At 39.6% G+C, this 27,322-nt stretch overlaps 1 protein-coding gene across 3 annotated transcripts; it reads left to right on the top strand.

The window, feature by feature from the left end:
- The first annotated feature begins 7 nt into the window (after window positions 1–7).
- Window positions 8–26,594, top strand: LOC105485466 (RNA 3'-terminal phosphate cyclase). Of its 3 annotated transcripts, XM_011747847.3 has the most exons (11): window positions 8–233; window positions 337–437; window positions 2,282–2,425; window positions 5,121–5,244; window positions 7,982–8,040; window positions 9,407–9,548; window positions 10,182–10,306; window positions 11,844–11,902; window positions 18,999–19,093; window positions 20,549–20,653; window positions 24,879–26,594. In XM_011747847.3, the coding sequence occupies exons 1-11, from the start codon at window positions 189–191 to the stop codon at window positions 24,978–24,980; spliced, it is 1,101 nt and encodes a 366-aa protein (XP_011746149.1). In that variant the 5' UTR covers window positions 8–188; the 3' UTR covers window positions 24,981–26,594. The 3 variants fall into 3 exon arrangements, with proteins under 3 accessions (XP_011746149.1, XP_011746151.1, XP_011746150.1); XM_011747849.2 differs by lacking the exon at window positions 8–233 and having other exon boundaries at window positions 339–437; window positions 2,267–2,425; window positions 24,879–25,267; XM_011747848.2 differs by lacking the exon at window positions 8–233 and having other exon boundaries at window positions 341–437; window positions 2,204–2,425; window positions 24,879–25,267.
- The last annotated feature ends 728 nt before the right edge of the window (window positions 26,595–27,322 follow it).

Raw genomic sequence — 27,322 nt, 5'->3', positions numbered from 1 at the left:
ACCCGGGGGTTCGTTTCAGCTGACTCCGGTGTCCCGAGAGGCGCCGCTTCTTCCGCTTTTTCGCCAGGATCCTGCAGCACCAGGCGTGAACCGAGATTTCTGAACTACTGGGCGGGAGCCAACGTCTCTTCTTTCTCCCGCTCCGGCGGAGGCTTTGTCGCTGCGGACTGGGCCCCAGGGTGCCCCCCATGGCGGGGCCGCGGGTAGAGGTCGATGGCAGCATCATGGAAGGGGTGAGTGCAGAGCGAAGCGGCCGGGGCTGCCGCCAGACTAAGGAGGGCAGCTCTCTCCACCGGTGTGCTTACGTCTCTTCTCCCTGTACCCCACCCTTTGTAGGGCGGCCAGATCCTGAGAGTCTCTACGGCCTTGAGCTGTCTCCTGGGCCTCCCCTTGCGGGTGCAGAAGATCCGAGCCGGCCGGAGCACGCCAGGCCTGAGGTAAATCTGGCTGGAGGGAGACTTGGGCTGTGAAGTTGGGGGATGCGGGGGGGCATCGGGCTGACGGGCTGGGGCATCGGGAGTCCGAGTGGTGGAACCCAGCAGGTCCCGGACGCAGGTATGGGCGATCCAGGGCGGGGACGCTCTGCCTGGGCGGTGGCCTGGGTTGTAAGAGCTTGAAAGCCTCGAGGGGTGAGTTTATAAATGGTTTCGAGTTTTCTCTGTTTGGCTAAAATAGTCTCATTTGCTAAAGAGCTAGCTTTTAAAATGTTTTCCCACCTCACCAGGCATTCCAAATATCCAAATAGCACGTATGAGCGGGCAAGATAGGGCAGAAATACTTGTGAGGCCAGAGGAAACCCTGTTTTTTTAACTAGTGCATTCTGTGCTCCTGCCAGTTTTAGAATCATAAAACAGTAAAGGATCCTGAGATGTGTTATTCCAGCTTTCGTTCATACCTCCAGAGAGCTGTTACGACCAGAATGATCTGTTGTGGAGAGGGAAACACCTTGACACTTGACCTTATTTCTTTTTTTTTTTTTTTTTTTTTTTGAGACAGAGTCTCGCTCTGTCGCCCAGGCTGGAGTGCAGTGGCGCAATCTCGGCTCACTGCAAGCTCCGCCTCCCGGGTTCACGCCATTCTCCTGCCTCAGCCTCCTGAGTAGCTGGGACTACAGGCGCCCGCCACCGCGCCCGGCTAATTTTTTGTATTTTTAGTAGAAACGGGGTTTCACCATGGTCTCGATCTCCTGACCTTGTGATCCGCCCGCCTCGGCCTCCCAAAGTGCTGGGATTACAGGCGTGAGCCACCGCGCCCGGCCGGCCTTATTTCTTCTGTCTGGGTAGCTGGGCATGCCACTAGTTGAGTTTCAGGTACATGCACCTGTTAGAAGAGGACCCAGGTTTGAAGCCGCACTGATTGCTTTGTATGTATTCTGTATTTATTACATTTTAATAAATCGGCGAGCTCAGTCTTTTGTCTACAGTTTTGAAATTACCAAAAGGCAATTACTGATATATGTTAATGTTAATTGCCTTTGTCATAGTTGTTTGCAGCCCTCCAGTTCACCAACAAGGGAATCCAATTCATTAGGCTGTAGGTGTTGTATTAGTTTGCTAGGGCTGCCATAACAAAATGCCACACACGGAGTGGGGCTTAAACAACAGAAATTTATTTCCACACAGTTCTGGAGGCTGGAAATCCAAGATCAAGGTCCTGACAAGGTTGGTTTCCTCTGAGAGCCATGAGAAAAGGATCTGCTCCAGGCCTGTGTTTTTGCCTGTTCACATGGTGGTTCCTCTGTGCACCTTACCCCTAGCGTCTCTGTATGTCCTAGTTTTTCTTTTTTTTTTTTTAAATAAGGTTACCAGTAAGATTGTATGATGGCCTTATTTTAACTTAATTATCTCTTTAAAGGCTCTATCTCCAAATATAGTCACATTCTGAGATGTGGAGGGTTAGAGTCTCAGCATATGAATTTAGGGGGGACATAGTTCAGCCCATACAGGCACCATAGATTATTCAGTCAAGTGCAAGCGAGACTGGTGGCGCTGAAATAACTATTAGTTTTCTTCTTTTGCACACTTCTAATTTGCAACAATATATCAGGGTATGTATTTATAGTTAGAAATAACTGGTCTTTAAGGAAGTGTTAAAATGATACCTACTAGCAGGTAGTCTAGGTGCGTAAAAACCCAGAAGGAAGCTGACACTGAAGATGTGGCACTTACTGTGGTTAGACCTTGCTGTTTTCTTGCCATTGCAGTTTTATAAATTTGTCATAAAATATGGGGATATAGGCAGTCTGAATGCACACGTTTTGATGCAGTATTATGACCTGAAGGCCTCAACATTTATCTGGACTGGAAATGATTCGAGATTTGTGTGATGGGCGACTGGAGGGGGCAGAAATTGGCTCAACAGAAATAACCTTTACACCAGAGAAGATCAAAGGTGGAATCCACACAGCAGATACCAAGACAGCAGGGTATGTATCACTTAACATTCCATTTAAGTAACCTGGATTTAAGTCCAGGTTTTGCCACTTTCTGGGCAAGTTGCTTAACGTCTATGAGCTTGTTTCCCTACTTTTATGTTTTATTTTTTTGAGACAAGGTATCCCTCTTGCCCAGGCTGGGGTGCAGTGGTGCAATCACTGCTCACTGTAAGCTGTAAATCCTGGGCCCAACAGGTCATCCCACCTCAGCCTCTGAGTAGCTGGGACCATAGGCACACACCGCCACGCCCAGCTAATTTTTGTATTGTTTGAAGAAACAAGGTTTCGCCATGTTTTTCAGCTGGTCTTGAATTCCTGAGCTCAAGCAATCCACCCACATTGGCTTCCCAAAGTTTGGGGATTACAAATGTGAGCCACCACACCTGTCCAATAAATATTTATTGAATTAATGAAATTCATTATTACTGATAGAGACGTCCCAGTTGAATACTTAAGCATCATTGTGTAAGTAAGTTAAATAAAGATCTGTCTTTTAGTAGGTAGGAGCCTATGTCGAATTCCCTTTCAAACTACTTATGAATATGATTGCTTTCACTTAACTTTAGAGAAGGGAGATAAGGGCTCATTTAGAAACAACCAGGCCAGGTGGGGTGGCTCATGCCTGTAGTCCCAGCACTTTGGGAGGCCGAGGTGGGTGGATCACTTGAGCTCATGAATTTGAGACCAGCCTGGGCAACATGGCAAAATCCCGTCTCTACACACAAAAAAATATATACACACACACACACACACACACACACACACACACGTATATACACATGTATATACACATATATACACACACACACACATATATATATATATATAAAATATATAAATTAGCTGGACATGGTGGTACATGTCAGTAGTCCCATCTACTTGGGAAGCTGAGGCTTGGCTTGAGCCTCGGAGGTGGAAGGTGCAGTGAGCCGAGATTGTGCCACTGCACTCCAGCCTGGGTAATGGAAGGAAACCCTGTCTCAAAGAAAAGCTAATGACCAAATGTTTCACTTTATAACATTCATCATGTTACATAACTATTTCTTGTGATTTCTCACATTATTTGACTATAAGGACCAAACAAGCAAGTAAAGCAAGCATTACTTCACTAAAACTTTTCCATGTGAAATATTTAGCTGTTAGTCTTTTTTTTTTTTTTTTTTTTTTTTTTTTTTGTCTCCCAGGCTGGAGTGCAATGGCATGATCATGGCTCACTGTAGCCTTGACCTCTCGGGCTCAGGCGATCCTCCCAAAGTGCTGAGACTACAGGTGTGCACCACAATGTCTGGTTAATTTTTAAATTTTTTGTAGAGACAGATTCTCACTATGTTGCCCAGACTGGTTTTGAACTCCTGGGCTCAAGTGATCATCCCACCTGCATCTCCCAAAGTGCTGGGATACAGGCATGAGCCACCACACCCAGCCAAGCTGTCACTCTTTATAAAGTATTATTCTTTTATTTTTATCTTATTTATTATACTTTAAGTTCTGGATACAGGTCCTGAATGTGCAGGTTTATCACATATGTACGCATGTACCATAGTGGTTTGTTGCACCCATCAACCGGTCATCTAGGTTTTAAGCCCTGCATGCATTAGGTATTTGTCCTAGTGCTCTCCCTCCCCTTGCCCCCCACCCTGCAACAAGCCCCGGTGTGTGATTTTCCCTTCCCTGCGTCCATGTGTTCTCATTGTTCAGCTCCCACTTATGAGTGAGAACATGCAGCGTTTGGTTTTCTGTTCCTGTATTAGCTTACTGAGAATGATGGTTTCCAGCTTCATCCATGTCCCTGCGTAGGACATGAACTCATTCTCTTTTATGGCTGCGTAAAATATTATTCTATCATATCATGAACTCCATAATGATAGGAACTATATCTTTTTTTTTTTTTTTTTTTTTTTTTTTGAGACGGAGTCTTGCTCTGTGCCCCAGGCTGGAGTGCAGTGGCCCGATCTCGGCTCACTGCAAGCTCCGCCCTCCCGGGTTCACGCCATTCTCCTGCCTCAGCCTCCCGAGTAGCTGGGACTACAGGCGCCCGCCACCTCGCCCGGCTAATTTTCTTGTATTTTTAGTAGATACGGGGTTTCACCGTGTTAGCCAGGATGGTCTCGATCTCCTGACCTCGTGATCCGCCCGTCTCGGCCTCCCAAAGTGCTGGGATTACAGGCTTGAGCCACCGCGCCCGGCCTAGGAACTATATCTTAACTTTACACCTGGAACAGTACCTTGTTATATAGTAACAACTCATATATAATCAATTCAGACCTTGACTATTTTGAAAGCATTTTCATAAACTGCTAGTTTCAAGAATTCTTTTGTAAAACTTTTGAAGAAGGTTTTATTTTAAATTTTTTTTCTTTTTTACTTTTTTGTAATATAAAGAAAAGTATCAGAACTTACCCAAGGTCACACAGCTAATGTGTTTAGTTGAAGATTCAGACCCAAGTTTGGTTATCATTTAATGCTGTTTTTTTCTATGGTGAAATACGGTCTTTCTTTAAAATTCAGGATTTTACTATTTAGACACTAAAATGGTTTTTAACTAGAAACTCAGTGGCATATACCTGCCTTCACAGTTGTCTGTGCTTCAGTTAGTAGTGATGAACAATAATATAGCTTATTTAAGAGTTTGAAAAGAAAATGCAGAAAAGAAAATGAAAATAAGCCCCTTCTGCCTTCTTCTTAGGAGTGTGTGCCTCTTGATGCAGGTCTCAATGCCGTGTGTTCTCTTTGCTGCTTCTCCATCAGAACTTCATTTGAAAGGTGGAACTAATGCCGAAATGGCACCACAGATTGATTATACAGTGATGGTAAGGGCTTTTGTTGTTGACAAACTAAGATCTCATACATGCTTCTGAGTCTCCATTCTCTATTTAAATATATCTTGAGTGTTTTTTTTGTGAGTTTCTTGTTTATCTCTTCATGGTGTCTTTTTTCTTGTTTATCTCTTCATGGCGTCTTTTCTTTCTTTCTTTTTGTTTTTGAGACAGTGCTGTCGCCAAGGCTGGAGTACGGTTGCATGATCACAGCTCACTGCAGACTCAACCTCCTGAGCTTAAACAGTCCTCCTATCGTGACCTCCTAAGTAGCTGGGACTACAGGCACATACCCAGCCAATTTTTTAAAAATTTTTTTGTAGAGTCGATGTCTCACTGTGTTGCCCAGGCTGGTCTTAAACTCCTGAGCTCAAAGGATCCTCCCACCTCAGCCTCCCAAATATGTCTAGTTCTGTTGCAGTAGGGGGTGGGGAATTATGTTTACTTTAAGTTTGTTGTTATATCTTAGAATAGTGTTTATAGTGAATTTTTTTTTTAAAAAACTCAGGTGTGGTGGCTCACACCTGTTATCCTAGCACTCTGAGAAGCTGAGGTAGGCAGATCCCTTGAGCTCAGGAATTCAAGACCAGCCTGGGCAACATGGTGAAATCCCATCTCTACAAAAAAATATATATAAATAAAAAACAAAAAACACCACACACAGAAAAATTAGCCAGGCATGGTGGTGCACACCTGTCCAAGCTACTCAGGAGGCTGAGGTGGGAGGATCACTTGAGGCTGGGAGGTCGAGTTTGCAGTGAGCTATGTTGGCACTTCATCCTGGGTGATAAAGCAAGATACTGTCTTTAAAAAAACAAAACAAAACAACACCTTGAGTGTGATAGAAATTATATCAATTGTGATGTGTTATTTTATAAATACAAGAATTATGATTTGGGGGAAAACTCAAACTTTTTTTTCCATTAAGCCCCTTCCATTCTAGGATCAAACATTTAAAAAATGATTTAAAAAATACTGGCGTGCTCATATAACTAGTGGGAGAGAAAAGTGGTATAATCTTTTTTTTTCTTCCAGATTTTTTAAAGTGTAATTTTCAGTTGAATCCATCCTTTTTAACATGCAGTTCTGTGATTTTTGACAGTGATATGATTCACAGTTATGAACCATCTGCCACAATCAAAATGTAGAATAGTTCCATTACTCTAAAAAATTCCCTTGTACGTTTTTGTAATGAGTCCTGAGTCTCAGCCCCTGGCAACTGCTGATCTGTTTTCTGTCATTGTTTTGCCTTTTGTTCAGAATATCATGTAAGGAATAATACTGTATGTAGGCTTTGAGTCTGGGTTTTTTGCTATCCATAATACATTTGAAATTCATCCATGTTGCTTATATCTGCAATGAAAACTTGAGTTGTGTTCTCGTATATGGATGTACCAGTTTGTGTATCCATTCATCTGTTGAAAGGCATTTGGGTGTTTCCAGATTTTGGCAATTATAAATTAAGTTACTGTTAACATTCATATGCAAGTTTTTGTGTGATTGTACATTTTCATTTCTCTTGGGTAAGGTTGTTACAATAAGCAAATGTCTAACTTTATAATACATAGCCAGGTTATTTTAGCTTCCGAAGTGGCCACTTTTTGCATTATTACCAGTACTATACGAGAGTTCCAGCTGAAGTGGGCACAATGGTGTGTGCCTATAGTCACAGCTCTTTAATACTTCGTAGGCTGAGGTGGGAGGGTCTCTTGAGTTTAAGCTGGAGTCTAGCCTGGGTAACATAGCGAGACCCCATCTCTAAAATAAAAATAAATATCAAATATTTTTATTTGATATTTCTGTATCATCCTAGCACTTGATATTTTCAGGTTTTTATTTGTTAAGTTTTTTCTGCCTTTAAAAAAACCCACAAAACAAGGTTAAAAACGTGCATACCTCTTGGATACGTAAGAGACAACCCAGAGAAATAAGTAAATCTCTAGAGTAAATCTCAAAGAGTTGCCTTAGACATCAGGCTTAAACACCATCTTTCTCTGAAATCTTGCCATTCTAATAGATGGTATAATCTTTTTAAAGTCAGTTCGATGGGATGTATAATAAAAATTAATCTCTCCCCACCTAGTAATTTGACTTCAAGGAAACTGCTCTAATTCAATATTGCAAAATGCAGCTAAAGATAAATGTTAAAGGTATTTGAACAGAGCATTATACACTGTAATTATCATTATATAAGATAGATCATTACCTAATAATGAAAAATTGGAGAACCGTTAAGTAAATTAGGCTAGGATGCCATGGAGGCATTCAGATTTTGTTTAGGAATAATTTCATGATGTCAGGAAAATGCATATGTTTATAATGTTAAAGCATTGTCTGTGGAATGAGATTTCAACTGTATAAAAAATTGAGATGGCAGAATGGAATGCTCTTCACCAATACCCCCTCATTTCTTAAATGTACTATATTGAGACGCATTAGGAAGTATTGGCCTTTGGAGTAGAATAACCACTGATATCAAGTATCCTAAGTTCTAGTTTTTTTTATTAGATAGACTTGCACAGCTCTGATTAAATAAATGTCAAACTTTTATATTTAGCTACATACCAGTTTTTTTCATTTGAAAAAATGGAACCAGCCTATATATTCTTATAACACCGTTTACCTATAGCATCCAATTACTAGCCAGCAAAGCACTTTTGTTTAATAAATACGCTTGTTAAATTAGTGAATATTGCTGATTAACCTAATGATAAAAACTGATTTTTTTCAGGTCTTCAAGCCAATTGTTGAAAAATTTGGTTTCAGATTTAATTGTGACATTAAAACAAGGTAAGTTGCTTATTTCTTAAATGTTAGGATCTATTACTTATGCTAAAAATAGTGGAAAAGTTAGACCCTTAGAGAACTGTCTTTCTGGTACCCACTTAATACATTGCATCTCTTGTAAGAAATAATTGTACTTTGAGGCTTAAAAATAATGAACAGCAGGGGCATGGGGACTTGAGAACAGCTACACATGATGGTTATTTATTTCTAGGGAAAATATTTTCAAGGGAATTTTCACACCGAGGTACCCTCATATCTAGTGTTATTTCATGCCCCAGCACAGCTGAAGTGCTCACTGTGTGTAGACAACTGGACTAAACACTGAGGGGTCATAAAAGGAATTCTCTTCCACAATGTGATCCAAATTGTTTTCCTAAGAAACACATTGGGCATTCAGGTTATTTCTCTTTAAGGCTTCCCTTCTGCCACATAATCACTAGGCCGTATTTCTTGGTGTGACATTTAAGCGCTTTGAAGTCTTGCCCTAACTTTTCCAACTTCTTCATCCCTCTCCTCCTTTCAACGTGTTATATATTCTAACAATATGTTTGCTTGTTATTCCTTAAATATGCTTTGTGCCTTTGGACTTCTGTGTCTTTGTTCATGTTATTCTTCCCCTGCTCTCCCAAAAGTTAGAAATCCTGTGTTTTTTTCAACGTGAAACTTATACTTCTTTATGACCTCTGATTGTACCTCAATCGGAATTCATATTTGTACCTATGTTGTAACCTTTCTTATAGCCTGACTTGTATTCTAGTAGATAGTGTATGGAGCCATCTCCCTACCAGATGTTGAGCTCTTTGACGGGAGGAGTACTGTCTTCTCACCATCTGCTGTAGAACAGATGACACCAATTAATTGAATTAAAACTTTTAAAGTGTTTTGCTACTTAAATATTCATCATATATTTATTTGAGTACCTACCATGTGCCAGACATTGTTTAAGGCACAGGAAAACAGTGGGAATGATATAGGTAAGTCTAGCCCTCAAGGAGCTTATATTCTACAACAGCACTGCCAAATAGAACTTTCTGCTTTGAGGGAAATGTCCCATATCTGTGCTGTCCAACATGGTAGTCACTAGCCAAATGTGACTATTGAGCACTTAAAATGTGGCTAATGCTGCTGGGGAGCTGATTTTTAAATTTTATTTAATTTTAATAGTTTCACATATCTCAAGGCTACCATATTGTACAGACAAAATTTTGTTTTTTAATGTGTAAAATTTTACAAAATACAGACCTAAAATATTTAGACCTTTCCATGGATTACATGTTTGGATATCATTGACATGTCATTTTATTGTAATACTGAGTTTTGTTTTTGTCATACAATCAGTTTATGTGGGCATTTGTTATACTTTTCATAGGGGATATTACCCAAAAGGGGGTGGTGAAGTGATCGTTCGAATGTCACCAGTTAAACAGTTGAACCCTATAAATTTAACTGACCGTGGCTGTGTGACTAAGATATATGGAAGAGCTTTCGTTGCTGGTGTTTTGCCATTTAAAGTAAGTTGTCTAGATGTTCTCAGAAATAAAATGTATGTGTGTCTTGATAAGTATTACGTCAATTAAATTTTGAAATTATTGAGAGAACTTAACATTTTTTTAAAGAAAGAAATCATGTCCTTTGTGGCAATATGACTGCAGCTGGAGGCCATTATCCTAAGCAAATTAATGTAGGAACAGAAAACCAAATACCACATGTTCTCATAAGTGGAAGCTATGCATTGAATACACATGGACGTAAAGATGGGAACACTGGGGACTGCTAATGGGAGGAGGGTGGAAGGGGAGTGAGGGTTGAAACACTGTCAGGTACTGTGTTCACTACCTAGGTGATGGGATCATTAACATACCAGATCTCAGCGACATGTAATTTACCCATGTAACAAACCTGCACATGTACCTCCTGAACCTAAAACAAAAGATGAAACATATATATTAATGGATACATTAATTAACAAAAATAAAGTTAATTTGCTTAAGCATTTTTAAAAATTCAGTACTCTCTTGAAAATCAAGTTATTAAGTAATGCATGTAAAAGCAACCAATTATTTTATATGTCTTTGAAGTATTGAAAACAATTTTCCAAATAATCAGTAATTGTTTTATTGTATTTTTCTGTCTTGCTAAAATAGGTAGCAAAAGATATGGCGGCGGCAGCAGTTAGATGCATCAGAAAGGAGATCCGGGATTTGTATGTTAACATCCAGCCTGTTCAAGAACCTAAAGACCAAGCATTTGGCAATGGAAATGGAATAATGTGAGACAATACTTTTTCCTACACATTAGTTGAGAGCCCCAAAATAATTCTCATTAAATTAAAGATTTGTAGGGTTTCTTGCTTAAGTTTATAGTTTTAAGAAGTTTCAATTTATGTATGTATGTATGTATATATGTATTTATTTATTTTCGAGGCAGAGTCTCGCTCTGTCGCCCAGGCCGGAGTGCAGTGGCACGATCTCGGCTCACTTCTAGCTCTGCCTTCCGGGTTCACGCCATTCTTCTGCTTCAACCTCCCAAGTAGCTGGGACTACAGGCGCCCACCAACACGCCTGGCTGTTTTTGTATTTTTGGTAGAGACGGGGTTTCACCGTGTTAGTCAGGATGGTCTTGATCTCCTAACCTCATGATCTGCCTGTCTCCGCCTCCCAAAGTGCTGGGATTACAGGCTTGAGCCACTGCGCCCGGCCTCAATTTGTATTTTTAAGGACATTCCTACCTAAAACACCAGTATGATAAATTAAGACAATTACTCTGAATTTGTTCCGAGGATGACTTGCCTTTTGTTACATTGTTACATTAAACTTAAATGTTTAATCAGAAGTTAGGCTTTAAAGCTAGTCCTGTGAGAATATTTCCAGTTGCATGAAATACTTTAAGTGTGAAATCAATTCACAAATAAATATAGCAAAGAGCTTTTTAAAAACAGACTAGAGGCCAGGCACCATGGCTTATGCCTGTAGTCCCAGCACTTTGGGAGGCTGAGGCGGGCAGATCACAAGGTCAAGATATCAAGACCAACCTGGCCAACATGGTGAAACCCTGTCTCTACTAAAAATACAAAAATTAGCTGGGCGTGGTGGTGCACACCTGTAGTCTTAGCTACTTGGGAGGCTGAGGCAGGAGAATTACTTAGACCTGGGAGGCGGATGTTGCAGTGAGCTGAGATCACGCCCCTGCACTCCAGCCTGGTGACAAAGCAAGACTCTGTCTCAGAAAAAACAAAAACAGACTAGAACTATTATGTTAATTCAGTTAGGAGTTGTAGATTTAAGTATTAGTACAAATTCTTTAACTGATTTTTTGAAGTATAAAAGTACCATTTTTGGATATTTAAGTTTCAAATCCTCTCATTCAGAATTTCCATTAAAAGGTTTAAAGTAAATGCTTGCTCTACTTATGATAATACTATCTAAAAACCATAGAACAATACCAAAGTCTCTGCATAATGACCTTTTTATTTAAGATAATTCTGAAACACTTTATAATACTGTGTGCCTGTGAAATGGTACTGCTTAGCACTAATGACATGGTAACTTGTTGGGGGGCATGGTAGACATTTCTTAACCTGTGAATTAGAATCTGGTGTGACTTCTGGTCAAGTGGTAAAGGATACTAGTGGTCTGATTAAGATAGACAATGCTAATCATGCCACCCTATATGAAGAATTTTTACTTTTGCAATTTGCTGCCCAGATTTTGTTCTGCCTATTTAATAGCCATTGTTCTCCTGTGTTGTATTTGCATAAATTTAGAATATTTATAGTAAAGGTAGTAATAACTTCTTTTCTTGCACAGAATTATTGCTGAGACCTCCACTGGCTGTTTGTTTGCTGGATCATCGCTTGGTAAACGAGGTAAGATAAATGAAGGGGGTCCATAGTTCCCAATGCTACTGGAAAATTCTTTAATCTCTCAGGATTGGAATGTTATAGAATGATGAATGACAAGTTTAAAAGGATGTAGTTAATTGATTCTCTTTTAGAGTCAATTACACTTTCAGACTTTCAGTCTTTCTCCCACCTTTATACTTTGAAAAATTTCAAACTTATGGAAAAGTTGAATGACTCGTTCAACTAGTCATCCATACAGCCTTCTCTTAGATTCACTAGTTATGAACATTTAGTTTGTTGTATATATTTCTGAGCCATTTCAATGTAAGTTGCAGGTGCCATGTCTCACCCCTGAATACTGCAGCATATATGTCCAAAGAACAATAAGTACACAATTATAATACCATTTTTACACCTGAAGAATTTGTCTGTTTTATTCTGACACACCAGATAGCTTCATACATAATGAATTGTTTCCAAAATATTATTTAGAGCGATGTGGGATTTTTTTTTTTTTTTTGAACACATAGCATTTGTTTCTCAAGTCTCTTTAGTCCCTCTTTTAATATAGAATCCTCCCATTACCTTTTTTTTTTTTTCTCATTTCATGATGCTGACATTTTTAAGAGTCCAGGCCACTTTCTCACAGAGTTTCCCACAATTTAAATTTGTCTGATTGTCTCACGATATATTCAGATTAAACATTTTAATTAAGAATACTACATAGGTGATTTTGTGTACATTCCACTGTATCACGGCAGGGGGCACATGATGTTAGTTTCTCCTTTATTGGTGAGGTTGTGTGTGATCACTTGGTTAAGGAGGTGTGTCCTGCAGATCTGTCTGCTATGAAGGTTCCTTTTACCTTTCTAATTAACTAGTGATCCAAGACAATACTTTGAGGCCATCTGATTACCTTGCTTCCATAACAGCTTTCATTCAGTGGTTTTAACATCTATTGATGATTCTTCTCTGCATCAGTTATTACATTGGTGATTTCAAAATTTCGAATATTTTTGTGAAAGGGAAATTTGTTTAAGGTTTGGCATATTAGAGAGAGAAGATACATACATGCATGTGTTTGTTAATATTTAAACTTTTACCAACCAGGCAACTTTTAGGTGAACTTCTAGTTGATTGCGTGGTCATTGATTGCTTTATTCCTACTTTTTTTTTTTTTTTTTTTTTTTTTTTTTTTTTTTTTTTTTGAGACGGAGTCTCACGCTGTTGCCCAGGCTGGAGTGCAGTGGCGCGATCTCGGCTCACTGCAAGCTCCGCCTTCCGGGTTCCCGCCATTCTCCTGCCTCAGCCTCCTGAGTAGCTGGGACTACAGGCGCCCACCACCGCGCCCGGCTAATTTTTTGTATTTTTAGTAGAGACGGTGTTTCACTGTGGTCTCGATCTCCTGACCTTGTGATCCGCCCGCCTCGGCCTCCCAAAGTGCTGGGATTACAGGCTTGAGCCACCGCGGCTTTATTCCTACTTTGTAGCATCTTTAAAAATGCTTACCAAGCTGGGCACAGTGGATTACACACACCTGTAATCCTAGCACTTTGGGAGACTGAGGTGGGAGGATCACTGAGACCAGAAGTTCAAGACGATCCTGGGCAACATAGTGAGACCTTGTCTTTGCAAAATAAATAAACAAATAAAAATGTTTACCCTAGCTATGCTGTTTAGCCACATTATTAGTACTATATGCAAAAAAAATTAGGAATTCCTCAGTTTGCTCAGTTGGTAAATCTAGAACTAGTTGGACATCAAATCTGATAAAGAGAATAAACAAAATCACCATTTCCAGTTGAACTCATACATAAATGAATTCTGTCTAAAACTGTACTATTCAAATTGTGGTTGGCAGACAGGCAAACTTGTCAGCATCAACTGGGAGTTTGTTAGAAATACAGATTTTTGGGCCTACCTGATGTATTGAATTGGAATCTGTGGGAGTGGGGCCAAGGAATCCATTTTAACAAACTTTCCAGGTACTTTTAATGTGTACTGAAGTTTGAGAAATAGTGATCTAAAATATGTATTTGGCATATACTAATTACTTATTAGGTGCAGTGAGGAATCAGTGTGGATACTGAGCCACTCCATGCACTATCTACAACAGTCTTTAGAAGCAAAGAGAATACAAATATAAAACGGAGACTAGGAGCAGACATATTACAAGCAATAAGTACTTAGCAGGCATTGGGAGAAGTGTGAGTTTGTTTGTATCACTGGTTACCAAATGTGCCAGGTACTGTGTACTAGGGATTCAGAAGTGATAGCTATGATTCCTGCCTCCTGGCTTATTCTGACAGAAGAAACAGACCAGTTCTATGATAGTGGTATCCCCAGGGTACCCTAGGAACACAAGATAAGAAAAGTGAATCCTTCTGGGGACTGCTTGACCCCAAATCTGGCTTCTGCCATTTAATGGTCCTCCAGTGGGTTCTGTGGGTAAATAGAAGTTGGCTGGATAGAGAAGTGAGAGCTAAGGAGGAAGGACAAAGAAATTTGACATACAAAAGTATTCTGGGTGAGGTGGCATGCAGCTGTAGTCCAGGCTGCTCGGGAGGCTGAAGCAGGATGATTGCTTGAGCCAGGAGTTTGACAACAACCTGGCCAACATGGCAAGATCCCATCTCTTAAAAACTTTTTTTTTTTTAAAATTAGCCCCACATGGTGGCTCACACCTATAGTCCCAGCTGCTCAGGAGGCTGAAGCGGGAGGATTGCTTGATCCTAAGAAGTTCAAGGCTGCAATGAGCTATGATTGCACCACTGCATTCCAGCCTGGGTAACAGAGTGAGACCCTGTCACCAAAAAAAATAGTGTTCTGTGTTTGAGTGAGCAACTGCAAGTGGATAATAGGCCTGGGTAGGGGAATGGAGAGAGATGACAACAGAAAGGTCGACAGGCCAGATTCTGAAAGGCTATACGTTATATCTAGGAGTTTACATTTAATCCTGAAATATAAAGCGTTTAAGGAGGGATGTGATATGAGAGTTTTTGAAAGATAATTCAGAGAAGTAGAAGAAAGCCATACTGGAGGTGGGAAGATAAGAGTTTATTACAATTCAGGTCAGAATGGTAAGGGCCTGCGCGAAGGAATGCTGGGCTAGGGAGGTGAGTATTTGCAAAAATGAATGGACAGTATTTGGTGGCCAGTTGGATGTGGGAAGTGAGGAAGGCAGTGTAAAGTATGATCTTCCAGATGTCTGGCTGAGGTAACTGGATATCTTTACCTCTTGTGAATATAGGAATATAGGGGGTAGAGTTAGTTTGCCAGGGTGGATGATAATTTTAAATGTGCTGCACTGAGATTGATCATGAAGGGATCATTACTTTATCAGTAATACATGGGATTTTTTACCAGGCCTGAAAAGAATTTTCTAATATTCTGTCAGCATTTTTTTCTCACTTTGTCACATGAAACAACTTGTACTTTGAAGTTGTCTTTGGATAAAACACTTGTAGAGTTCACAGTACTTATTTTTAGACTTAGGGTGTTAGGAGAGAATAAAGGAGAGAGCAACATGCCTGCTGAGATTGACTGACTCCCCCTGGTATCCTTCCTTGTTTCCTGTCATGGACATCAGTCAAATGAGATGTTGTTAGCGAATGCAAAAGTAACTTGTGGTCCTCTCAATCTAGCTTGTCTGTATATTAAGGATCTCAGAGAGAATATCATGACCTCCTTTATCCAGATCCCATTTCGTTTCTGATTTAAATTAACTAGAAAACTACTGGATTTAGGGGCTGGGCGTGGTAGCTCATGCCTGTAATCCCAGCATTTTGGGAGGCCAAGGTGAGCAGATCACTTGAGCCCGAGCACTCAAGACCAATCTGGGCAACATGGCAAAACCCTCTCTCTACAAAAAGTACAAAAATTACCTGAGCATGGTGGCATGTGCTTGTAGTCCCAGCTACTCCAAAGTCTGAGGCAGGAGGCGGGAGGATCACTCGAGCCCAGGAGGTGTAGGTTGCAGTGAGCCGCGATCACGCCACAGCACTCCAGCCTGGGTGACAGAGCAAGATCCTGTCTCAAAAAACAAAACAAAACTACCAGACCTTGAATCCTAATTTCTTAGGGTTATTACCAGAAGGAACATTGGCTGCTTGTCAATACCACCATAGGTGTTAGAGGTAGGAAGTTGTAACTAGTGATGCCTTTATCATTGTCTCAGTTACTAAAACCATTTTGATCTTAGTTTCCTTATTTGTTGAGCAAGAAGATTAACCTGGAGAATCTCCAAAATCCTTCTAACGATAACATTCTTCAATTTTATTTGAAAAAGGTGAGGTTTTGTTTTGTCTGAGAAAATCTCACTGTTTTAGACTGAGGCAGTGTGTTATGATAGAGAGCACTAAACTGAGAGTGAGAAGACCTAAATTTTAGTCCCATGTCCTGTCATTATCCTGCATAGTGACTCTGGGCTTTCCTTATCTGAAAAATGATACTGAACCATGATCATGATCTATGTTTAAGGATCCCTTCCAACTTTAAGTGATTGCATTATAGACAGAATGTGTTTTGTCTTTCCATTGCTGAGTATCTGTGTGATCTTTCATTACTCTTGTTTTACAGTTATATTCTTTACTATGGGAGTAAAATAATCTGCTAAAATGAATTGTGCCTCTGGTTAATCAATCTCTATTTCCTTTGTATAGAAATTGCCTCACTTACAGCAAGCACCTTCCTTCCTTCCCTCATTGTATGTGGTAATTCAGGGCATCTCTCTGTTTGTTTTTTGTTTTTTGTTTTTTTGAGATGGAATCTTGCTTTGTCACCCAGGCTGGAGTGCAGTGGCATGGTCTTGGCTCACCACAACCTCCACCTCCCAGGTTCAAGTGATTCTCATCCCTCAGACTCCCAAGTAGCTAAAACTATAATCGCATGCAACCATGCCTGGCTAATTTTTGTATTTTTACTAGAGATGGGGTTTCAGCTTGTTGGCCAGGCTGGTCTCGAATTCCTGGTCTCAAGTGATCTGCCCGCCTCGACCTCCCAAAGTGCTGGGACTATAGGCATGAGCCACCGCGCCTGGCCCAAATATTCTAAAATTTTTTAAAAATCCAAAATCTGGCGACCGGGCGCGGTGGCTCAAGCCTGTAATCCCAGCACTTTGGGAGGCCAAGACGGGCGGATCACGAGGTCAGGAGATCGAGACCATCCTGGCTAACACGGTGAAACCCCGTCTCTACTGAAAAATAAAACTAGCTGGGTGAGGTGGCGGGCGCCTGTAGTCCCAGCTATTCGGGAGGCTGAGGCAGGAGAATGGCGTGAATGCGGGAGGCGGAGCTTGCAATGAGCTGAGATCCGGCCACTGCACTCCAGCCTGGGCGACAGAGCGAGACTCCGTCTCAAAAACAAAACAAAAAACAAAAAAAAAACCAAATCCAAAATCTGAAACCTTCTAGTCCCAAGCATTTTGGAAAAGGGTTACTCAACCTGTGTTGTTATTAATAGCTTTTTATGTACTAATCTGGGTAAAAGATGCTTTATAAATATTATCTCTAATTTCTATAACAACTTTGCAACATAGTTATTATCATCTCCATCTTCTAGAAGAGGAAATGGCAGTGGCTAATAAGTCAAGATTCATAGCACATATTTCAAACTATTTCATTCAGTCATGTAAATACTTGCCCAATTGATAATATAAAGAAGGTAATTTATTAATATGACTACTATAAAGAAAAATAGAGTTGCTGGGCATGGCGGCGCATTCCTGGAGTTCTAGCACTTTGGGAGGCTGAAGCGGGAGGATCACTTGAGTTCAGGAGTTCGAGACCAGTCTGGGCAACGTCGTGGGACCTAGTCTCTAAACAATAAAAAAGATAAAGAAAACAAGAAAAACAAAGAAAAATAAAGTTAAAATTCTACAATTTCCACTTTGGGGAAAATGTTATATATAATCCAGTAAATTTGCAAATATAAAATAGAAACAAAACTAACCACATTTTCATTTTTTATAAGACGTTTTCATTTGCAGCCAAGAATTTTTTCATTTAGAGTAAATACCTTAAAATAATAATGTGGAATTCTACTACTTCTGACAGACTTATTTTGTATTCAGTGTTGTACCAAAGATTTGGGATATGTATGGAGAGAGAGGAAGTAGGGCAAGAGGGTAACTATTCTGACTTATATTTAAAATAAGCTAATACCTGTTCAAATCTTAGAGGAGATAAAACTCTGAAATATTTGATCTGATAATGTTATATGCTCTTTTTTACATAAAGTATAATTTCCTGACTTTTAAAAAATTCTTTGATTCTTTTTTTGTTTGAGATGGAGCCTCGCTGTGTCACTCAGTCTGAAGTGCAGTGGCGTAATCTCGGCTTACTGCAACCTCCACCTCCCAGGTTCAAGTGATTCCCTTGCCTTAGCCTCCCAAGCAGCTGGGATTACAGGCATGCACCACCACACCTGGCTAAATTTTGCATTTTTAGTAGAGACAGGATTTTGCCATTTTGGCCAGGCTGGTCTCAAACTCCTGACCTCAAGTGATCCACCCACCTCAGCTTCCCAAAGCACTGGGATTACAGGCATGAGCCACCACACTGGGCCAAATTATTTAATTCTGATGGAATTAACCTGTAGACTAATTGTAACGCGCACGCTTTTCTGGGATTTGGGAGGAGAGTTTGTCTGTTTGTTTGTTTGGTAGATGGCATCTTGCTACGTTGCCCAGGCCAGCCTCGAACTCCTGGCCTCAAGTGATCCTCCCACCTTAGCTTCTAAAGTCCTGGGATTACAGGCATGAGCCACCATGCCTGGCTGCAAGTTTTAAACTTTGAAATTGAGGCATAGCATTATAGGGTCATAACTTATTTGTAAACTGGCTTTATAAAGTAGTACATTTTAAATAGGACCGATGCAGCCAATATTTTCCTCCACTAGTACATTTAAAGGTATAAATATTTTCAGTGTTTGCGTATCCCAAACACCGAGAATATTAAATAACTAAAGATCTTATTCTAAAAGGTGCACTGAGTGGGTTTTTGAGGCCTAAAAATTGTATACCAGTGCTAACTGGGATATGTCAAACTTTTTGTCTCTTAGTAGTTAATTTAGTGTTTTTTTTTTGTTTTTTTGTTTTTTTTAATGTTGTGCTTACCTTTAGGTGTAAATGCAGACAAAGTTGGAATTGAAGCTGCTGAAATGCTATTAGCAAATCTTAGACATGGTGGTACTGTGGACGAGTATCTGCAAGACCAGGTAATGACACATTTAGGTTAAAAACCCTCTAACCTGCTAGATTTGAATATGTGGTAATTAGATTGAATATCAGTTTAAATAATTGACTTTCAGACACTAATTAGCAAGTCCTACTTCAGTAATTTAAAAAAATATTCTGGGATTTATAGTCCTCAAATTTCAGCCCTCATTTTACTTTACCTTTGCCTATCTACAGTGTTTTGCACAATTGATCACTCCTTCCTTCTTGAAGTATTTTCTTCCCTTGGTTTCTGAAATGTTGTTATCTTCCTACCTCACTGGCCATACATTCTAGTTTCCTTTGCTAGTTTATTGTTGTTTTCATCTTCTCAACACTTTTTTTTTTTTTTTTTTTTTTTTTTTGGTGAAGACAGAGTCTTGCTATGTTGCCCAGGCTGGTCTCAAACTCCTGGTTTCAAGTGATCCTCCTGCCTCAGCCTCCTGAGTAGCTAGGTCTACAGGCACATGCTGTTATGCCTAGCTAATTTAAAACTTTTTTTTGTTTTAATTTTTATAGAAACGAGGTCTCAGTATGTTGACCAGGCTAATCTTAAACTCTGGTGCCCAAGTGATCCTCCCACTTTAGCCTCCCAGAGTTTTGAGATTAAGGGCCGTGAGCCACTGTGCCCGGCCAACTTCTAAATTTTGATGAGCCCCTGGACTTCGGCTTATACTTGTTTTCTTTTTCTGTAGTTGCTCCCTCTCTTAGTTTGTCCGGTCTCATGGTTTAAGTACCGTCTTTATGCTGACAACTCTCAATTTTATATCTGAAGCCCAGGCCTTTCTTCTTAACTCCTTACTCATAATATCCCTTATGCCTGTCAGCACCTCCACTTGGACATGTCGCAGACCTCTCAAACGTAGCACGTTCACTCACAGTGAGAAATTATATTGAATATTTCCAAATATCTTTTTTATGGTCTTTTATCTTTATAGATTTTCCTTTCTACCATACTCTTGTCTCCTTAATCCCAAATCAGTAGTGTCCACATTTAGAAATATATTCCTCGAGATTTCTTGACCTGTTTCTTAAGACAGTTTCTGTTATTTCTAATCTCTTCCTTCTTGCTCAGGTCTACTTTAAACTCCCAATAAACTCCCAGTATTAGTCTGTCTATTCAGCTGTTAAAATGTAATTTTAGAGAGTAGAATATATACCAACTTGCAGAGATAGTTGGTCTAAGTATATATATTAATGTTCTGTATTTTACTTGTAAATATTAATTTTAAAAATTCTATGTAGAGAGCTGCTACCAAGCCTTTTTGTACCACTCACAGACTTAGGGTAACATAGGTTTTCTGTCATCTTCTGAGAACTTCTGGAAACCTAAAGAAATAGAAATTATTTTCTAGCAATTTTTATTTCTAGTAGTATTTTTATTATGGGCAGTGGTGGAATTATAACTCCAAATATTAATAAATATGTGAGATTTTTGTTTGTTCTTTTTTAAATAGCTGATTGTTTTCATGGCATTAGCCAATGGAGTTTCCAGAATAAAAACAGGACCAGTTACACTCCATACACAAACCGCTATACATTTTGCTGAACAAATAGCAAAGGTGAGTATTCTATCACAAAGGGAAATTGATATTTTGATTTTTATTCTAGCCAATTTTGGGTTAAATTTTAATAAATAGGAAACTTAATAGTAATCATAATTGCTATCCCTGTTTCCTGTTTGACAGGCACTGAGCTAATTTAGCAGTTTATCTCACCTGTCTTCCTCAGCATACCTATTTATTTTAGGTGGCTATTTATTATTATTATTCCCATTATAAATATGAGTAAAGTGAGGCAGAGAGAGTCATTACACTGTTCAAGGCCACATGGATTTTTAATGGCAGAGCTGAGCTTTGAGCAAACCTGGGAAAGCGTACTTCAAAGCCCATGTTATAATCACTGTGTGGTACTGCCGTACAGAGTAAGTAAAGATGTTTTGTTGTGAACTATGATATCAAATCACAAGGGATTCATAGTTGGCTGTAAAAAATTTATATAAAATTTTAGACATTTTATTTTCTTGATTCTATTGGTAGACTAGAATATTTGTGGAAACTCTAGTATTCACTGTCCTCTGAAATTTAGTAGAGTTGACATACAGTTTTTAATGAAGAAGGATTTATCATTGTATGAGCTCATATTCATACCTTTCTTAGAGGATTCTTTTTTTTTTCTTTTTCTTTTTTCTTTTTTTTTTTTGGTTTTTGAGACAGGGTCTCGCTCTGTTGCCCAGGCTGGAGTGCAATGGCATGATCTCGGCTCACTGCAACCTCTGCCTCCCAGGCTCAAGTGATTCTCCTGCCTCAGCCTTCCAAGTAGCTGGGATTACAGGCACATGCCACCACATCCAGCTAATTTTTGTATTTTTTGTAGAGACAAGGTTTCACCATGTTGCTCAGGCTGGTCTCAAACTTCGTAGCTCCAGGTGATCCGCCTGCCTTGGCCTCCCAAAGTGCTGGGATTACAGGTGTGAGCCACCGTGCTTGGCCTGGATTGTTAATTGAAAGAAACAATAGGTGTATTTCATCATGAAACTAATGTAATTTCTTTATAGGAAACAGAGGGGAAAAGCCTTCTCATAATTTCCCCTTGCCGGTAAAACCACTGTTGACATTTGGGTGTTTTCTTCTTCTCCGAAATTGTTTCCCTTTGTATTTTTTGCAGTTAATGCATACAGCTTCATTTCTTGCTTCTTTCAGTAACATGTAGCATATTTCCCATTTTGCTTATTCTTTATAATGTAATTTTATAATGAAATATAAAATTTATAACAATTTTATGAGGGAAGGTGCTAATCTTAAGCATTTTTATTATTATTTTTGAGACAGAGTCTCACACTGTTCCCCAGGCTGGATTGCAGTGGCACAAACCTCCTGGGCTCTCAAACGATCCTCCCACCTCAGCCTCCCATGTAGCTGGGGCTACAGGAGCATGCCACCATACCTGGCTAATTTTTTGATGTTTTGTAGAGATGGGGTCTTGCCACATTGCCCAGGCTGGTCTTGAACTCCTGGGCTCAAGCAATCCTCCAACCTTGATCTCCCAAAGTACTAGGATTACAGGTGTGAGCCAGCATGCCCAGCCCTAGCCTTAAGCATTTTTTAAAATGACAAAAGTAACATACTAATTTTAAAAATTAGTCATTACAGAAGTGTCCCAAACACAAAACCACTGTTGCTGCCCTACTCCTATTAGTATGATGATCCTTTTTCTTTTCTCTTTTTTTTTTTTCTTAAGATAGAGTCTTGCTCTGTTAGCCCAGGTTGGAGTGCAGTGGCACGATTTTGGCTCACGGCAACCTCTGCTTCCCAGGTTCAAGTGGTTCTCATGCCTCAGCCTCCAGAGTAGCTGGGATTACAGGCATGTGCCACCACGTCCAGCTAATTTTTGTACTTTTTAGCAGAGACAGGGTTTCACTATGTTGGCTAAGCTGGTCTCCAACTCGTGGCCTCAAGCGATCTGCCTGCCTCAGCCTCTCTAAGTGCAGGGATTACAGGCGTGAGCCACTGCGCCTGGACTCTTTTTTTTTTCTTTTGAGAGACAGGGTCTTGCTCTATTGCCTAGGCTGGATTGCAGTGGCAGTATCATAGCTCACTGCAGCCCTGAACTCCTGGGCTCAAGTGATCCTTTCATCTCAGCCTATCAAGTAGCTAGGACTGCAGATGTGCACCACCACACCCTGCTTTTTTTTTTTTCGCTTTTTTTTTTTTTTTTTGGAGACAGATCTCCCTGTGTTGCCCAGGCTGGTCCTGAACTCCTGGGCTCAAGTGATCCTTCCACCTCAGCTTCCCAAAGTGCCGTGATTACAGCTGTGAGCTGCTGCGCCCAGTTTGATTCTTAATTATATATACTTTTAATTGTTATTACATAGGTAAGTGTTTGCTGAATTGTAGGAAAGACTAATGGGAATTAAAGGCAAATTGTATTTGATGTCAAGAGTGTGAACTCTATTTTTATTCTACTTATGCTGTATTTATAACTGTTACTTGTCTGTCTCTCCTTATAGATTGATCTCCTTAATAGCAGAGATCAGGTTTTATTCATTATATTCTTTACTTTTTACAATACTTTACATGTAGTAGACACTTAGTTGTTACTTGAAATGTATACATAACGGAAAGTGCTATGAACCTGTGATAGCTCGTATCTTGCTCAGCTTTTTTGTGTATAACTGGGTGACTTGGGGCAAGTTTCTTATCTTTCTTTGTCTCAATGCAAATAGTTATCTGTAAAATCAGACTTAAGCTAGATAGGCCCGCTATGCTCCTTTCAGGTCTACATATTTGTAGTTTTAAGTAGGTTTATGTGTAGGCTAGAAATGATTTTCATAGCTGCTACTTGTGTTTCATATTTACATAATGTTTGTAATTAGAAAAATATATAAATGCATACATGTATATTACTAATTAATTTGGTTATCTAGCTCAGAATTCAGCGTTTATTCATTCAACAGTAATTTCAAATGTCCGCTCTGTGCCAGTACATTACCACAAAATGCCGAAAGTGAAAGAATTTTTGAACATTACTGTTCATTCAGTAAGGCCCCAGAGTGATGGTTTCCAAATTGTACTTCCAAGAATCCTAAGATTTTAGGCATGTTTGAAATCCTTTTGCCACAAACTTAACCTATTTAATTGTTTTTTGTTTTTTGTTTTTTTTTTTAAGACGTTGATGGGAGTTGTGGGGAGTCTTCCTGTGTTGCCCAGGCTGGCCTCCTGAACTGAGCTCAAGTGTCCTTCCACCTCAGAATAGCTGGGATTATAGGTGTGCACCACTGCACCTGGCTAGTTATTTTGATTCTGAATTTAGTTTTGTTAAAATGAATCATATTTGCTTTAAAAATAATGATGTTTTCAAAATGCAGTGATATGGGCCAGGCACAATGGGTCATGCCTGTAATCCCAGCACTTTAGGAAGCTGACGCAGGTGGATTACTTCAGCCTAGGAATTTGAGACCAGCCTGGCAACAAAGTGAGACCCTGTCTCTACAACAAAATTAAAAATTAGCCAGGCATGGTGGCGTGTGCCTGTGGTCCCAGCTACACTGGAGGCTGAGGCAGGAGGATCCTTTGAATCCAGGAAGTTGAGGCTGCAGTGAGCCGTGTTCATGCCACTGCACTGCAGCCTAGGTGACAGAGCAAGACTCTGTCTCATAAACAAAAAACAAACATACAAAAAATACAATGATACAGATAAAATATTTCAAAGCCAACTGTAGTTACCAAGTGAAAAATGTGATGTTAAGCCCCTTACATTAGAGATGAAGGAAGATGTTAATCACCACCACCGCCCCTCCTCCCCACATACCTTCTCTGAACTGGATCTTTTGAATGATATATTAGGGAAGTAAGTTAGCAAGAAAAGATGTAAAGAAATTAAAGAGTAATTTGTTACTTGACAAGATAAAAGTAGAAATGTTTTAGAAAAATTTTAGGGTGTAGGGAATACAGATGCATTGTAATTACCAGTTGAGGTTTCAAAGTTGATATTTACCTAAGCTGCACATCTGAGCTTTCTGATGCAGTGTGTATGGAAGGGGCCCAGGCATATATATTTGGACAAAACTCACGGGTATGTATACCTCTGAATAAGAACCCTGGTTGTACAATGAAATGTGTTATCTTTAGGCTATTGAATTTCTCATGAATCATTTGATCTTTGTGTCTCTGTAGGTTTTTTCAATAAAATGGGCTTGACATTAACTCTCTGCCTACGTAAGTTGGAGTTGTGGGCTCTTTCTCCATCTCTCTTTGTATTACTTATATACTCCTCTTTTGATTTCAGGCTAAATTTATTGTGAAGAAATCAGAAGATGAAGAAGATGCCTCTAAAGATACTTATATTATTGAATGCCAAGGAATTGGGATGACAAATCCAAATCTATAGAGTATTTGCCTCTTAAATGATACCTCACTGATGTATTGCACTATTTCATAAATACTATAAAATAATGACTAGGAAGTAACTTATTAAAGGATCTGACTTAAATTTGAAGATGAAGTACAGTGTTCTGGTTTGCTGAGAATGCTTCATCAAACTAATCTCACTTTGAATATCTCCTGAGAGATGGACAATGAAGTATCAGTCAGGTGGTGGATATGTGTGATAGCTGATTTCAATATTGAAGTATTGAAATAAAATATTCTTTACACCTGAAGTAAATACGTTTTTCTTTTTTATGTAATAAATTAAATCAGGGATATATATTTGATCTGTAATTTGGGTATAATTCTAATCTCCGCTGAAATCACATCTAAAGTATAATGAGGCAACTTTATGCAAATGTACTTGCTGTGACAACAATAACATTTTTTCCTTTTTTTTTTTTTTTTGAGACGGAGTCTCGCTCTGTCGCTCAGGCTGGGGTGCTGTGGCGCGATCTCCACTCACTGCAACCTCCGCCTCCCAGGTTCAAGCGATTCTACTGCCTCAGCCTCCTGAGTAGCTAGGATTACAGGCGCACACCACCATGCCCAGCTAATTTTTGTATTTTTAGTAGAGACAGGGTTTCACCATGTTGGTCAGGCTGGTTTTGAACTCCTGACCTCGTGATCTGCCCGCCTTGGCCTCCCAAAGTGGTGGGATTACAGGCGTGAGCCGGCGCACCCAGCAACAATAGCATTTAATAGACATTGTCTCATTCTAATGATATATACCTTCTACCTAGCGGGCACTTTGTACATATTTATCTTTTATTTACTTATTTATTTATTTTGAGACAAAGTCTCATTCTGTCGCCAGGCTGGAATGCAGTGGCGCGATCTCGGCTCACTGCAACCTCTGCCTTCTGGGTTCGAACGATTCTCCTGCCTCAGCCTCCTGAGTAGCTGGGACTACAGGCATTGCACCACCATGCCCAGATAATTTTTGTATTTTTAGTAGAGACAGGGTTTCACCATGTTGGGCAGGATGGTCTCGATCTCTTGACCTCGTGATCCACCCACCTCGGCCTCCCAAAGTGCTGGGATTACAGGCGTGAGCCACAGAGCCTGGCTGTAAATATTTATTGAATTTGAATCTGTTGAATATGTTTTGGAAGCCAAACAAGTAAAATTTTAACCTTAGTAGGTTTCACAGATTCATTCCCAGGTATGTTTTTGTTTGGCTTGTGGTATTAACAAATAACTGAGTGTCTTTCGAATGGAATGTGCTTTCATCATTCTCTGTTCCCTTACACCCAACATGCTTCCACATTTAGATGTTTTCCCGTTCCCGGCAGCAGTTGAGGTTGTGACTCGAAACCAGTTTGGTATGTCAGCTCAATGTGTTGTACTACAATATAGTGCATAATTCATTAAAACTTGGGTCTATCTTGGACCTTTTCTCATGGTGATTAAAACACAGTCCAAGATGTAGATCCAGAGGAAGCTCTATAATACATTCAGAAAGTCCTGAATTAGTCTGTACAGAACAGTAAAATGAAACAAGTTGCTCCACGTACATAGTCATTATTCTTACCGTTGTCTGTGATATCTCTGACCTTGGACAGTTGGGTTCAATTTGCTTTCATGATGATGATAGTGTTACTTGCTGTTTATGTTTTCACACAGTGGGTAAGTTTTCTAAGTTATTCATTTCTGTAATAGTTGAGCTATGAGATATCTTTCTATTTTAGAGTAAAGGTTTTTTAGAGAAATACTACACTTGTTCGAGGGATTGTGATAAATTTGGGGGTCTTCAGACTGAAATGATTTCTGTGCTTCTGATGAGGTGTGCCAGCAGTGTTAAGGAGGTAGGCTGGAGTGCAGAGATTTTGCCTCTGGGAGTGAGAGATTTAAGTTCAACAGTGTACATGGTGAGTTTATGATTAATCTTGGCTTGGATGTGTCCTTATTGAGTCTCAGCGATAAGTCCTACAAGTGACTTGAATTTCTATTTTCCCAAAAACTTCTATTCTTACGTCTGTTCTTTATCCAAAATTCCATTTCAGTATGTTTGTTTTAAGCTAACAAATGCAAGTAGTTCTGTTGATTTGACACTCTGTAGAACAGTCTTTTAAGAATATTCTTTAAACCAGTGGCCTTCAAACAGGGGTATTCCTACCACTTGAGTTTTACAAAGCTTTTCCATGAGCTTCAGGTTTTGCAGATGTCAGTAGTTTTTAGAGAATTGGTTTCCAAATTTTGCTACTTAAATGTGTACTTTCTTCTAAAATTGAGTTGCCTAAAGTCAAGGTAGGTCTTTGAAGTTTCTTTTTAGCATCTTTTTCACAATTGTCATTCTTCCTT

The sequence above is a fragment of the Macaca nemestrina genome, chromosome 1 (assembly GCF_043159975.1).
Source record: "Macaca nemestrina isolate mMacNem1 chromosome 1, mMacNem.hap1, whole genome shotgun sequence".
In the NCBI taxonomy this organism is placed as follows: Eukaryota; Metazoa; Chordata; class Mammalia; order Primates; family Cercopithecidae; genus Macaca; species Macaca nemestrina.
This window is presented reverse-complemented; position numbering and strand designations above follow the sequence as displayed.